Source organism: Scomber japonicus, chromosome 6 (assembly GCF_027409825.1).
Source record: "Scomber japonicus isolate fScoJap1 chromosome 6, fScoJap1.pri, whole genome shotgun sequence".
In the NCBI taxonomy this organism is placed as follows: Eukaryota; Metazoa; Chordata; class Actinopteri; order Scombriformes; family Scombridae; genus Scomber; species Scomber japonicus.
Window position 1 is genome coordinate 20,305,220 of NC_070583.1, and position 15,815 is coordinate 20,321,034.

Below are 15,815 nucleotides of genomic sequence, written 5' to 3' on the forward strand. Positions count from 1 at the left end.
ATGTTCCTCAGTGTTTCACAATAATGAGTGTAACTCAGTCCTCCATGCTACGCAACTTCCAGGTTACTCACCATTTAATTTCAGTGTAACTCAGTATTCATTCTCAGAAAAGTGCAGCTTCCCTTATCTTTACGGGCCCTGATGGAGATAATATCACAAGCTCCTCAGTTTTTTCCAAATTGTCAATTTTTAAGGATGACTTTGAGCCAAAGTCTGCCTTCAGATATATCTGAGTCCGCAGCTATATTGCATCACCTGGCGTGAACACTGCTCGCTGATTAGATGTGTGGATTAACTGGGTTCTGTTCAAGGGTTAGGGTTAGGCATTGGCACTGCCATTTAATTCACGAAAGTCGGCTCACAAAGTCATAAAACCTTATTGTTGTAGTCAAATTCATGTTGCAGCTCTTTTTCTGCTTGTTTTTGATTAGCCACAGTTGAAGCCCTCATCAGATTTGTATCTGGCATCTGATCACACGTGTGTCTGCTAGAGAAGATTATTACACAACAATATTATGTCACTTACTATCTTTCTCATACATTGTGCACTTGTATTTGAAAGCCTTCAGTCTTGGCCTTGGGGGTGCCAGACAGTTTCCTGGCATTGTGAGAAATTTCACAGTCCAGGGATTTCAACCACATGTTTTTGTTTAGCGACCACATTCTTGCATGTGAAGAGCTTGTTTTTATGTGCTGGATGGAACTATTTTGCGAGCGAAAGACAATAGTACAGGTTTTTTTGTATTTTCTTGAACATTTTACTTTAGCCTTGATGGTGTTTATTCTGTGGTGGAGTGACAAAGAGAGGCACACTGGCCATAAAACACCCACTGTTTCTTTGATTCTCTGCAAGATTTTCCTTTATTTGTTTAGCTATTGTTGGCAACTCTCTGAAGTCAAAATTAACCATCTTTGGATTAGTGTCATGTTACTAAGCAAGAACACACATTTCAAATAAGTAAGTAAAGATTTATTTGTATAACACTTTTTTTTTTAACACTCAGTTACAAAATGCTCCACACACACATGCACGAAATATATAAATGAATAGATAAATATAGCAAATATGAATTACAATATAAAATATAGTACAATGACAAACAGACCAAACTAAAACATACAACTGGGATGGAGATCTATAAAAAAGACTTGACTATGAAGATGGGTTTATGAAGCTGCTCAAACAAGTCCAAAAAGGTGCAGCAAATCTGATGGATTGACGAAGATGATTTCCAGGGTTTGGGGCTAAAACTGCAAAGGCACACCAACCTTTCATCTTGCAGTTGGAGCGACAGATGGATTTCTGGAATAAAGTAGTCGAGAAATGGAATGAGAAACAAGGAGATCAGAAATGTATCTGGGGGCAAGATCATGCAGGGCCTCATATGTCCTTAACAGGTTCCTGTAGTGTATTCTGTATTTTACGGGGGGCAGCTGCATGTTTAACCAACTATAAATGAATTAGAGCAGCTTGACTGAGGCATGTATAGAGGGATTTACAATAATCTAGATGGGAGAAAATGAAGTTGTGAATTAATAGTTTGAGATCTGTAGAAGATGAGATACATCTGATTTGTATTATATTTCTCAGCTGAAGAAAACAGGACTGGATAAGCTTGGTAACATGAGAGTCAAAAACCATATACTGGTCGAAGATGATAAGATTCTCAGCGGTAGATCTGATATTTCAGTGAAATTGATCAATAAACTGATCAACTGATGTGGTAAAGTCTTCAGGTCCAATTAAAAGAACATTTTTGATCAGGGCTTCGGCGTGGGAAATTAAGAGACCAATATTTGATGGCAGCTAAGTAATCGTGGAGCGAAGACACCTGATTCAGGTTATTGCATTTGGCATAGACAAACATCCATGAGTCATTGATTAACTGATATGACAGGTCATGAAAGTGGCTGAACAAATTACCCAGGAGGTTTAGTCCAAGGAACAACCCCTGAGGGACATCCACAGACCGAGGGAGCTGGGAGAACATGTGATTATTGATACAAACACTAAAATATTTATTTGTCAAATAAGAATGAAACCAGTTTAAAACAGCACAAGAAATGCCGACCCAGTTATGCAACCTATTAGTAAAATGGCTCAATCAATGGTGTTAAACTCAGTTAGTTTGCATGCATAAGAAGTAGTGAGTCACTCTTAAGTCATTACGCATCATTGGCCACTCTTAGTAATGCAGTCTGAGTACTATGCTTGTCAAAGATATTATAACCCTCAACCAACTTCAGGAGATGGTCTATAATGACTTTTCTAGCATTTTTTATAAAAAGACTGGAGATTGGTCTATAATTCTCAAACTGAGATGAGTCAAGCATGGATATTTTAAGGAGTGGCTGAACACATGGCAATTTTAAAATAGTCAGGCGCAGACCTGGATGTGAGAGAATAGTTGACAATAGAAAGCAGGCTGGAACTTACGACAGGAAGGACAGGTTTTTAGAAATTTTATTGGAACTGTATCACAGGGACTGGAGAAGGGGCATAATGTTTAAAAGGAGCTTTAGGGAAATAACAGTAATGTCAGACAGTAAAATAGAGTGGCTGAGTGGGGCATTGTTAATCAAACCAGAAAAGTAGGCGGCTTGTGCATCTTTAATGGTTTGGTTCAGTTTAGTCAATAACTCCTTTATATGGAGATAGTGAACATCAAGTTACGATTTTTTACGATTGCTTTTGGCCTTCCTATATTACCTTCTTTGCTGTCTGATGTTGTCATTGATCCAAGAAGTTGTATCAATTAATGGGGCCACCTGGAAATGTACGGAGCACAAAAGTTAAGAGCTGATGTACACAATTCATTGAACTGGCTAAGTAGGTCATTAATATTGGGGAAATAAGGAGGGCATTTAGCCAGGCTGAAAAAGTAGCTGGAGAAAACTGGCTGTGTACAGCTCATCAAGGATGCAAGAATGTATTTTACATTTAGTAGGTAGTAAGGATGCATCAAAAGTAACACATTTCTGGTTAGAGACTCAATAAAGTTAATTCAGGAAGTTAAGAGACATATTCAGAGTAGAAACTAAATCAAGAGTGTGTCTGCGGTCATGTGTGTCAAAGGACTGTCAACATGAATGTTACCAACCAGAAGTCACCAACTATAATGACTCTATCAAATCAACACAGCCTGTTAACATAGGTGCATTCATAAAATTATAACTGGGTGGGCAGAGCTCCACTAGAGGGGAGCACTAAGCCAGCTCCCAGTAAGGAGTAGGAAATCAAGGTTACCAGATGTAATTGAAGGATTTCTTTGACATGGACTGAGAGTTTAAAAGAACAAAGACAGCTGGAATAAAGGGGCTTAGATGAACTGGAATTAATACAGCAGACTCTCATTACATTATCTGACCTAGCAGGTGAAAACACAGAATGCATAGGTTAGTGGGTCTTAAGACTGTCTTTGTTCATGCAGTGACCCTATAGCTAGATGTGGAGTTGGCATATAGGTGACGAAGATGGGGGAATGGGGGTTTACCTGCTTCCTGGTGTCCAGTAGCCTGTCCATAAGGCGCACAAACTCTCTTTGAGAATCTTGGACTGATTTTTTATGTTTTTGATGCCGACGTGAGCAACGCCTGCAGAGGTAGAGTTAGCTTGTTGAATCATCTGCAGAGCATCAGTGTAATGTGCTTAACGGAGACACCTTGATAGCAGCAAGTTTGTATCATTAGCACAAAGTTTGTGTGACTGAAGTCAGTTCCAAATTATAAAATATTATTATAACCAATTTCCAGCAGCTGAAATCAGTTATCTTATCTTTGCATGGTTTTATTTAAATGTGAGCTACAAGGCAGTGTTGACATTTTAATTAGTCAGAAAAACACTTTTTTGTATCTGTCTGGCAGACATTCATTTACTGATGGGGAATCCAACCCGGTTGTATACTTCCTTTTGACACAGTAACAACCGCCCAATACATATACAATCCAACAATTTACAATATTCACTCACCACACTGCCGATCAAGAAGCTGAGAGGGCTTTCAACTTGTCTGAGACTAATCATTTATAAACTTCACATTCCTCCCTGCTAAGCTACTTCAGTCACAACAAAGGCCTCAATGTTTTTACTGACTGCCAAATGGAGAGTTTCTAGTAAAGGAGAACTTGAATGCTATTTCACAGTGCACTAAGAGAGAAAGCTGTTGGCATGGACTGACAAGAACAGCTGAAAAGCCACTGAATAGAGGAAGCTCTCTGTTCAGTCTCATTTACAATGTCCCTCACTGAATAAAATGCTGTTCTTCTTAAGCAGTGCTGCTGCCCACACAGGCTGTCAGAAACAACAAGGAGACAGTTCAATTTTCCCCTACTTCCCATCATACCTGTGGAGGCAGTCACCTCAGGCACTTTTCAGGTACTTTTGACCTCAAGCTTTTATCAGCAGGTTGACTGACATTTAAGAACTGGGTTACCAAGAAATGCTGTCATTTATCAAAGCAATATCTCATGCTATGAAGGGGTACACAGTGTTTTGGAAGTTCAAAACATAAATTCAAAGATGTTTAATCTTCACTCATCATGTCACATTTTAGCCAGAAAAGTCACAAAGAGGTGGCTGTTTACTATGGTTATTAGAAATATTTGTTACAACGCATAATGCAGCTTTTTATGCTTCAGTATCTGAAAATGTGTTTGTCGTAAAACAATTGTTGAGCCAGAGATTATTGGTATTAGAAAGGCACATTAGAACCATTCTATACTTAAGTTGACATAAAGAAAACTGCTTTAAAAAATTGATGGTATATATTACTATTTTTGTATAGCATTTTTAGAGAATGGTCACTATTTAAATTAGTGCTTAAATTGTTAATTTGTAAAATGTATTATTCACAGTGAAGCTGCAATTAAAGCCTCTTGACTCAATATTCAGATATTATATTGTTCTGTTTTGTTTTAAATAATATAAGTCATAATCAAAGTATTTATTTTAAAAGTATTAGTATCTGTTCATAAAATGAGTGTACATATTAAGAGTGTTACACAGTCTTGATGAATTTTCTCACAATGAAATCTTGTTTTGGTTCATTCCTTCTTTAACTATAAGAGCAGACAAAAGAGTAGGAGGAGTTGGCTAGGAAGCAGGGGAGGAGTTACTACAGCTGCTCTTTCCTCAACCAAAGTACAAAAACTGTCTGTGATACCGGCACAAAGAAGAAGCAGCCACTCTGAGATGCACGCTGAGCAGCAGCCCTGAGGCTGTCAGAGGCAGAGACAAACCACAAAAAGAGATCGAGAAACAGAAACTGAGTGACTCAGTCTGTTAGCAATAGAAACAGAGAGAAAGAGGGGAGTGGGGGCAGGAAACAAACCCCAAGGCACACTTAGATTGTTATACACAGCCGAACAGGAGGAGTGCAACTTAACTTCAGTTCAGTCTGATAATTTGCGGCCAAGATCTTGTGAGGTGAAAAGCTGATGACAACTTTGCTTTGAAACTGAAAAGGACAAAAACAGAAGACTGAGTTTTGACAAAGGGTAGAGATTTTGCCATGAGGACACCTTCCTAACGGACCTGGATTTGGATATGCCATCATTCCTTTTGTGGATTTAGCAACTCCAGGGAGTGAGGGACCTCTTGAGTGAAAAGGAGACGCATTTGTGTGACAGATTTATCTGAGTAAGTAAAGCTCAGCTTGGAACTTGTGGGGTGCAGCCTGGTCGAGAGACAGGGCAGGGGGAGGGGTGGACGCTCCAGCCTGGGTTTCTGTCCTCTGGGAGGGGTCTTTTCAACATGAGGTTACCCACAACATAACTACATGAGGATCAGGGGAGGGGATGATGTTGACCATGTGCTGCACTCCACTTTAACATGGACAGTTGTGCTCTCTGCTAATGTCCTGAAGTCTCAGATGTCTTCCAATGTATCCTGAGATAGGACTGTTCTATTCTTTACTTGCCATTCACGGTGGGTTCATTGTTCAGAGCAGCTTGTTCATTATATAGCCATTATATAATAGACACCCCTCATCACTCCACTCTTTGTCTCTCAGAATGTACACCACTACCCCCCTGACTGACAATGTCCCTCCGCGATGGACTGAAAATATCTCGTCAAATAACTTCTCACACACTGTCTGCTCCAAGAATGATGGATTTAAGTACCCGCTATACAGCACCATCTTCAGCATTGTGTTTGTGGTGGGACTAATCACCAATGTTGTGGCCATGTACATATTCACCTGCTCTCTAAAGCTGAGAAATGAAACCACAACCTACATGATAAACTTGGTAGTCTCTGACCTGCTGTTTGTATTCACCCTGCCTCTGAGGGTCTTTTACTTCATCAACCAGAACTGGCCTTTTGGAAACGTGCTTTGCAAGTTGTCCGTCTCGCTGTTTTACACAAACATGTATGGCAGCATGTTCTTTCTCACCTGCATTAGCGTGGATCGTTTTTTGGCCATTGTGCACCCTTTTCGCTCCAGGTCAATTAGGACCAAGCGCAATGCTAGGATAGTGTGCATTGCAGTGTGGGTGCTGGTGCTTTCAGGGAGTCTCCCCACAGGGTTCATGTTGAATACCACCTCCAAAGAGAACAACGACGCTAATGCTACATTCTGCTTCGAGAACTTCTCCTCCCATCAGTGGAAGTCTCACCTATCTAAGGTGGTGATCTTCATAGAGACTGTGGGCTTCGTCATTCCACTGCTTCTCAACGTATGTTGCTCCATCATGGTGTTGCAGACCCTGCGTCGACCCCAAACCATCAGCCGTGGGGGAAAGATCAACAAAACAAAGATCCTGCGCATGATAATTGTGCACCTCTTTATTTTCTGTTTCTGTTTTATCCCCTACAATGTAAATTTGGTTTTCTATGCACTGGTCCGCACTAAAACCTTGAAGGGCTGTTCTGTGGAGTCCGTGGTCAGAACCATCTACCCAATAGCCCTCTGTATCGCTGTGTCCAACTGCTGCTTTGATCCCATTGTGTACTACTTCACCTCAGAGACCATCCAGAACTCCATCAAAAGGAAGTCTCAGAGCAATCGTGGATATGATGTCAAGTTTTCAGAAGCCCTGCAGTCAGAAACTAGCTCCAACCTGCAGTGCAGCCTGAAGAATCTTAAAGCTAAAGTGTTTCACAATGAGTCGTCAGTGTGACAGTGGGGTTGCTAAACTCAGCATGAGAGATATCAAAATCCATTCTTCCATAGAAATCTAAACATCCTTGAGAACATTGGAAATTGATTTTTTTTGTGCTATGTGACTTGCCAAAGAAGTATTATATAATCTCAGTCTTCATCTCAGGGCAAACATACTGACCTGGCACTGACATCCTGTGTTCTGCAGTATTACTCTATGACCCTTTGTTCACATCTGTGGATTCATTATTACTGCTTACAAATATCACTTACCTGTGGAATATACTGTAATTGTATTATGTTAAATGACTCTGCCAGTGACCTGGAAGGAAATGTGATCGCTGAACAGCAGGACAGTTATGATATTGAATGCTACATGTGCTTGTATATCTGTACATTTCTGTGGTAAGTTGCGGTGCTAACTTTAGAATAGTATCTATTAAATTAACGTACATGTATATCAGGCTACAGATTGTACAGGGCCTTTTACTTGTTTTATTTGTACGTTACAAATAGAAGTGCATTTTTTGTTCTGGCGGCACTTCATTGTAGACTCTATGTTATTATTGGCAATTTAATGCACTGACACAGAATTTCAGACACTGCACTCATGCCACAGTGATGAATAAAAGTCATGTACTGTCTAAAACAAACCAGTTGTACTTGAAACCTTTTGTCAGTTAGATTCAGGGTTTTTTTCTGTGGAATTTAAATCATTTGAAATGTTGAAATTTTGACCCAAATTTGACTTTTACCTGTCATACCTGTTGATTTACAACGTCAAACCTGCATGACAGACTTCAGTTTGCAGAAGTCAGGTGGAGAGTGTGGTGTTTCGCACTACAGCAAACAAGCACCTCTTTTACATCACTGAACTAGTTATTCACATTCTATTGTCTATGTAGCATGCAAATGGGGTGGCAAATAAGTAGAACTAGGAAGTCGGATGAAGTGTTTCTGACCCCCACTGGGGAGTGCCAGCTTCCTGTGTGGTAACAACTGGTGGAGGAAGTCTTTATTTAATGGTAACTGCCAGGAACAGACTATTACATTGCATTACAAAAACAAAACAAAAACACATGTAATAGGCTTTGTAGAGAACAGCACAATTTTAATGCATAAGAGAATGATGTCTGCTCAAACACACTGAGTGGATCAGTTGGGACTAGACAGGAGTCAAACCAGTGTAGTGTCTTAACCTAGATAGGAATTCCATTTTATCATCCTGTAACATTTTGTTTTCCTCCTCCACAAGGACATGGTGTTTATAATATCATCTCTGACAAGGCTGGTCTTCCGCACCAGAACAGTACAGTCCCTACAGCCTCACAATAAATCAGGGTGTCTTTGATCAACTAAAGATCACAATTCTCACCATGTATGAAAAGCATACAAGGTAAATTTAAGTTTTAGTAAATCCTTTTTACATTTTACTGGAAAAACAGATGTGTGAAATATTTGTCCTGCTGTGGACAAATTTACAAGTGATATGGCATCAGTGAGGAGTTCACACAGCATGAGAGAGAATAACAGAAACCTGGTGTTCTAACTTTATTGACATAGCCTGAAGGTCACCCAGCGGCACTTTATTCATATAGCATCTATAACTCTGGTTCTGAGGCCATATGGGCAGGTCAGGGATAGGGTTAAAGACCTGTGCTGTTATGAAAACAAACTAGTACGATTTTGACATTATAGCAGCTCACGTCATCTGCACTGAAAGTCATCTCAAAGTGGCATCTTCAGTTTATAAGCTGCAACTTGGCCACATGCTTACTGACCATCACCCTAGAATTTGCATCCCAGTGACTCAATTCAAGAAGAAAACTACACATTGTCGATTAATCATTGTGAATAACAGTCTGAATAAGTCAAGCAGCCTCCAGGTTGCGTATACAGACAGATATAACCTTTATCTTACCTCAAAGTGTGCATGGCTGTTGTCATCTGGGCTAAAGGTCAGGGCAGAGACAGAGAGGAACAATTTAATTGTACTTTAGCTATGTAAAAACATTGATTATCTAAAATTTTCATCTGTAATTATGCACCAAGAGAAAATTGAATTTAATGAAATAAGGGAAACAACATAACTCTTTTCTCATCATCTCTGAAAAACAGCCAGCATCTTCCTCAAAAGCAGTGTCTTGTGTAAGTAGAAGTTTCTGAAATGTTACCATTTGACAATGTGCATGTTGCTTAATGCCAATAACATGACATTTGTGTGTGTACATTATGTTTGTATAAGTTTTCTGTATCAAGGTTCAGACCCCTCACGTGAGCCCAGCAGGCTCCTTTGCATACACAACAGTTATCTAATCAGCCTGACCTCTCCTTCCCAGCAGGCTGCAGAGTGAGAAAACACAGACGCTGCACTGCTTGTCGTCACATACGTTCTGCATTGCTCTAGTAATTTTAGATGGATGCATGCATCAAAGTACAAGGTGGGCCAAGGATCTGTGAAATTTTACTGTCAGTGATGCAAAGAAAATATGAAAATTTCACACTCATAAACATTTCTAATTCTAAGGTTATGACATTCAAAGGGGATTTGATATCTAGTATTTTTGTCTACTTTTTTTGCATAAATCTTAATATAAATAAATCATTTTAAAATTATTGCTGGAAAGCCCTGAGGTCACACAAAACAAAACCAGTGTTTTGGCTGATGAGCTGTCTTCATCAGGGTCATCACAGTCAGTATCATCTTTTAAGTCTTACCAGAGACAAAAACAAGTCCGGATATGGACTTTAATTTATAGCTTTAGGTTCATATTCCCATGTGGTAATCCCAGCATGTTTTCTCTAAATGTGCACTTTGAAGTTCAGTCTCTCCGAACAGACTGGAGATCATCTGGTGTGTTAAGAACTTGTGTCAGGAGTCATTTCTGCTGGGACATTGACAGGGACCTCAAAAAGTGTGTGTTTTCGGGGAAGATGAGGTTTTGTGGGGTAGATGTTGGAGATCAGGGTGAGGTTCTCGTCCACAGACTCACTCCACAACTCTGGATCACATGACATGGTAAGAGCCTATCCCACTAAATGGAGCTAGGGGGAAGGGGGTCCCTGTAGAGGATAATGAACCATTTTCCCCACCTCGCTCAGAGAATAAATTTAGGAGGAAATTGCTGTCATTACCCTGATATGGCCTAAGACAATTTAGATATCTAAATTTTTTTTCCCACAATTACTCCACATCTATGGTATTTACAGTCCCACCTTGGTTTTGGGGTAAACAAGTATTATTATTGCTCTATTTAAAAAAAAGTCATCCTCAAGGGGGTCAGATTACTTGCTTGCAAGGCAACTTTCCTGACTGGGAAAGAGAAGGCAATAAAAACACACAATACGGGAGACAGAACATCGTGTTAAGTAATCATTTGTCAGCATGTGGTTAGACAAAAAGAAGGATCTTGCTTGTGCTAGCACAACAGTCTTACTCATTCCAAAATAAGAGACATCACTGAACCAATAACCAGTGGTGGAAGGAGCTCAGTGTCTGCAAGGAGGGAGGTAAGCTAAATAACTGCACCAACCAGTCACATGTAATCCTCCCTAACTCCCTGTCGCCTTGAACCATAAACAGTCCTTATCAACCCCTGGAGGAGTTATTTGACCAGATCAGCTCTCAGTTGCATAACATCTTTGGAATGAAACAGAAAGCATAAACAACATGCTGATAAAACACTCCCTTTATTGGCATATGATGATGTTTTCAAAAGCAGGTATGCAGAAAGCAACGAGTCCATCCTGTTCAGAGCAGGAAAGCTCACATTGGTGTCATATAGATTACAGAAATGCAGCCAGGAAATGAAATTTGGGCATTTTAACTACTTTGACAATGCCTGTCATTGTTCTTCTCTTCATTGACCGGATGAGTATTAACCTTAAGGCAAGAATTCAGAGCTTGTTTGTGCCTGAAAATGATGACAGGAGCATGTGGGAGAGTCAATTAGGAGCCTAGAATTTCCTGTGCTGAGGATGAGTAAAGTTTATTTAGTACTATACTATTTTTGGGAATTTAGCGGTTATCTTCTTTCATTTTGTGTGTTTGTGTGGCTTTGTGTTGAACTGTGAAGTGATTTGTGCGAGGAACGGTAACAGTTCTGATAAAATCCATTCCGTGAATCATGCCGGGAATCCCCATACACACTCATAAATGCTCAAATTGTATACACACAGGCACACTCATGTTTCCGGGACATATTTCTTCCCTGGAAACACCCCACCCCACCACACCTCACCACATCTATCAAAGAGTTATAAACTGCAGGTTGTCTGTACCTCCAATACATATATGTGAGTTACCAATCTTCTGCCTGAGTGTTTCAACTTTGCATTGAGGGGAAAAAAGCACCATGATTACGTGCATTCTGCTTGATGGAACAGGTTGGGGTTTCCCTCTGTGGGAATCCTTCTGGGCATTTAATCAGTGTCTGGCCAGTCAATGTAAAGACATTAATCCACTCCTGTAGGAACAACTTCTAACCAGAGAGGACAGCCCACTGGTCCGACTGACAGTCTCATGAGAGAAAGGAAAGGTCACTGGGACACACCACACAACAACCAAGAGCATTAGACAATCTTTTTTATAGGATTCATTAGTTACAACCAAGAGCAGATCTGGTCAAACACAATGAACAAACTTATCAGTGTCATAATTGGGCATTTTTTGCCACATTTTGTAAAGTTATGACCTTCATATGGTGGCTTGTGAGCAATGTTAAATCTTTATTTACTTGTTGACTGTATAATGAATAAATGTTTTTGGGTTGTTGTTTTTTAAAAACAACCCTAAAATGTTAATTTAACTATACAGTAAATATAGAGCTGATCAGCAAAACTTACACTGAAGCCTGAAATCCACCTATCAAGTTTTACAGAGCAGCTCTACTAAGTACATGTAAGTATTAGTGATACCTGGGCCCCAGTACAACTACAGCACAGACTCATAAACAAATGTCCATAGCACACTTCACAGCATAGCCACACATAAAAGCTGACGCTTACAGGTCAGACCCGAGGTCAGTGTGTTCTCGATGAGGAATTTCCACAAAGCTTCTCAGACAACACAATACTTTCCTTCTTGTCTTAAATACAATTCTGTCTCCTTTTCTCTTTAAATCATTGTCTAATTCCTCAGGAAGGATATGTCCTCATCTGCTTAACCCATTCTGACAGTCTTAGCAGTATTTAATCATGGTTGTTGTTTATTTTATAGTTTCTAAAGATGGATTGCGCCACCCCAAAGAACACTGCAAGTTCCTGCTCAAACTTGAAGATGGCATGTTTTAAATATGACCTCCACATCCTTTTGAACTGGAGAAGGGAGCCAGGGTCGTGGAGAGACATCTCCAATTTATTGACACTCTGGCCTAAGGGAAGGACACGGCTCATTGATACCCCCGAGGTTATCTGCATTGCCCCAAAACAAACCACACAATTAGACCCATGCAACAGACAGATAAGAACAAGCTAATACCAGTTCACACAGAGGTACCACCATTTTATGATGATCAATTGATCAGTTCATTTATATGATATTTCATCACTATAAACTGACTGTGTTTAAATTGACCTCTTTGCAAACAATGATGCAGAGTTTAAGATTTTTAACATATAGACTTTGTCTTCAGCTCTTTTATCTTTACCCTGCCACGATTATGCAATGTTATAATTATTGCAGACTCGACATCAACTGTGATAGATTACATGACTTTACAGTCAATTTTAAGCTTCAAGAGTATGCCGAATGATTTCCATGCTAAACAGAAATGAATGGAAATCGATGGCTGACAAAATACATGAGATGTGAAACAATGTGAAACACTGAAGCTTGGTTTTCAATATTTTCAACAATAATAATATAAAGTAAATGTATTTTAGTGCAGGGGCTAAAACATGTAACATTATTGTTTGATTAAATCAATCAGCACTATTACGGGACAGTGTATTCATAGGTCTTCACTGTGTGAAACTTTCCAGTGATGTAAACAGTGTCGTTTGTGCTTGGAAAGTCCAAGTGGCTGATAAAGAGATCAAACATGAACCCATCACTGATCAGTCTGTCTTGTTTGAACTTCTGCAGTGTGTATGCACAGTTTTAGATTGCTCACTGAGATATAAACTAACTGCGCCACTACACAGAATCACAAGACTGAGTGATTTAATTTATTCTGGAGCCTGGACTGCTGTAGTATCCCTTGTTTTCATGTGTTGCATATCAAGCAATTGTAATCTTGAATCAATCAGTGTCTAACTCATTTTGTAAATTAATGAAACTGAAATTTCCTCGGAGTCAAAATTGATTAAACTGCCTCCCTCACATGTGCTTGTTTAAAGACAGATAAATATGTCTGGGCAACAATGTTATTTTTAATTGTTAAACAAGCTTTCATTTTCAATCTCACAAGAAAGCTATAAGTTGTCTGTAGGCGTCTTCGCTGAGGAAGTGTTCATTTTTGAAGTTTCTCTGGAACAGATATCCAAACCAAAATCTGACATCATGCTTTTGCAAAAATACATTTAAAAAAGAAGACATGATAGATATCACTGATAACAGCAGAAGAGCAGCTAAAGCATACGGTGGGGGAGAATCTTGTCTAGCATGAGGTTCATGTTTAGATGACTGAGTAGATCAGTGAAGCAATAAGGTAACTGGAGCTTACATTCTCACGCTTTTCATTCTGAAACAAAAAGCGATAAGAAGCCATGAACCTGTAAATCCAAGAGTTCAAATTACGTATGAGACATAGTCTGAACTTTCACTATTAGATCAGAACATCATATACTCACAAATTATGTCTGGTTATGGCTCTGTGAGGCTATATTTAAGCACAGAAGTGCTTTGAGTATACTAAGAGGGTAGCTATGTAGCTATTAATAGGGTATATTTCACAAAAAGCCAAAACTGTCTACCTCATGTCAGAGAATCACCAAAGCCAGTCGGATTCACCCTTTGAGCACCAACAATGTACAAAATCTCATATAAAATCCATCCAGCTGTTTTATTCCATTGAATTGAATTATTTTAATCTGGACTAAAGGGGTAAATGGCTAAAAAAAAAAGAAAGAATCTGATATCTTGTTGCTGCCAATACCACGCAAATCTAGTCTGTATAATCTATGAGAGGGAAAATATTTCTTCAGATATTCAGATCGGTGCCTTTATGAAAAAGGATCAGATAACCTTCACAACTTCACATCTTACATGAAAATGCAAAAAAAGATCAAATTTATTGTATTTAAATCCAAGGATCAGTAAATTTTAGTAAAGTGCATGTAGGTAAACTACAAGAGGAAAGTTTTTAGAGGCTCTGCTGAAACTGTTGTCTGAGCTTGTGACTCTGCCTAAAGGTGGATGGGCCCATTAGCATGTGAGCCACAAACAATAGTAGTGTGTAAAACTGTAAATTGTCCGACGATATCTATTGAGTCCCACTTCACATGACCCAGGGGTTCCAAATTTAACTGACCTTTTTACTCTGAATGCCTGATGAACTGTACTGTTCCACGACAAACCCTGCTTGGCCTCGCCAGTCTCTATTGTCTGATACAGAGCAACAAAACACTAGCAGCAGACAATGGAGGGTCACTGCAGAGGGCCCAAAATAATCATAACAATGACAGCTCCCATATTTATAGTTGCAAAGAGACTCCCAACTCCACCGCCTAAGTGCTTTGTTATTAACAGGAAGAACTGCTCCCCATGAAAAATAAATAGCCCTTCTCCTTACTGGATGAGTCATGGTAGCAGATTTCATTGTTTCCCTCACTGTGTGTCGATAGCAGGGAGGCTATAATGTCTACTAAAAACTTTATTAGAGCGCAGAAAGTAATACAGCTAAACATATTTATAAAAGTGCTGGAATTGTAAAACCTCCCCCCCAAAAAAACAGTTTGTTTGTTCCGAGTAAGAAAATTGAAAGAAGACTTTCTAAGCATCGGTAGCCAGACAGAGATCACTGGGTCATCTTGCATCTGCAGAGCTCTTCCTGAGTGAAACTAGGGGCACTCCACAAAAACAAGACGGACGGACAAAAAGGGGAACGGAGATTGTCACGGATAACAAGCATCAATATTTCATCAGGGTTGATGACAGAAGCAGAGGGTCGAGGTGTATGGACAATCTCCTGAAAAGACAAAATGAAAGGCCTTTTGTGCATCATTTGATAAGAGGGGAAGTTACTTGATTGTTTGCTATCAGGTCACCAGGATGAGCGGAAGAAAATCAATGAAGCACTTCAGATTAGATGTCCGAGCAGTGTCTACAGATGCAACCTCGCTGTGACTCAATGCTGAAATACAGGATGTACTGAATCGTGTTTTAAGCAAACTAAGACTGCAAAGCAAGACGAACAGGGATAGCGAGAGAGGAAACGCTACATCACACAGTGCCTTAGTTCCACTGATCTGTTTGCACACAATGCATTGTGGTTTTCTTGTACTTGTCAACAAAAGTGCAGCAGAGATGAACTGAGTGATGTCATGTTACGCTTCACTGTTTATAGTCAGTTTCAGAGTTGTATCATCAGTTTGATATAAAAGGAAAGTTATGTTTACACTTTGACCTATTCACTCTGCTGTTCACCGTGAGTGTAAGAACTCAAATGTGGAATTCATTCAAAGAGAAATATCTGGGGTGTTTTTACCCATTTTTAGCCATTGAGATACAACAGACTTCACATCCTTCCTGGAAGAGGAAGTCCCTGTTCA

The 15,815-nt window shown here is 39.6% G+C and overlaps 1 protein-coding gene across 1 annotated transcript; it reads left to right on the top strand.

Moving 5' to 3' along the window:
* The first annotated feature begins 5,170 nt into the window (after nt 1-5,170).
* lpar6a (lysophosphatidic acid receptor 6a) lies at nt 5,171-7,748 on the top strand. The gene is made up of 2 exons (XM_053320791.1): nt 5,171-5,926; nt 6,012-7,748. The coding sequence occupies exon 2, from the start codon at nt 6,013-6,015 to the stop codon at nt 7,120-7,122; it is 1,110 nt and encodes a 369-aa protein (XP_053176766.1). The 5' UTR covers nt 5,171-5,926; nt 6,012; the 3' UTR covers nt 7,123-7,748.
* Nucleotides 7,749-15,815: the final 8,067 nt, after the last annotated feature.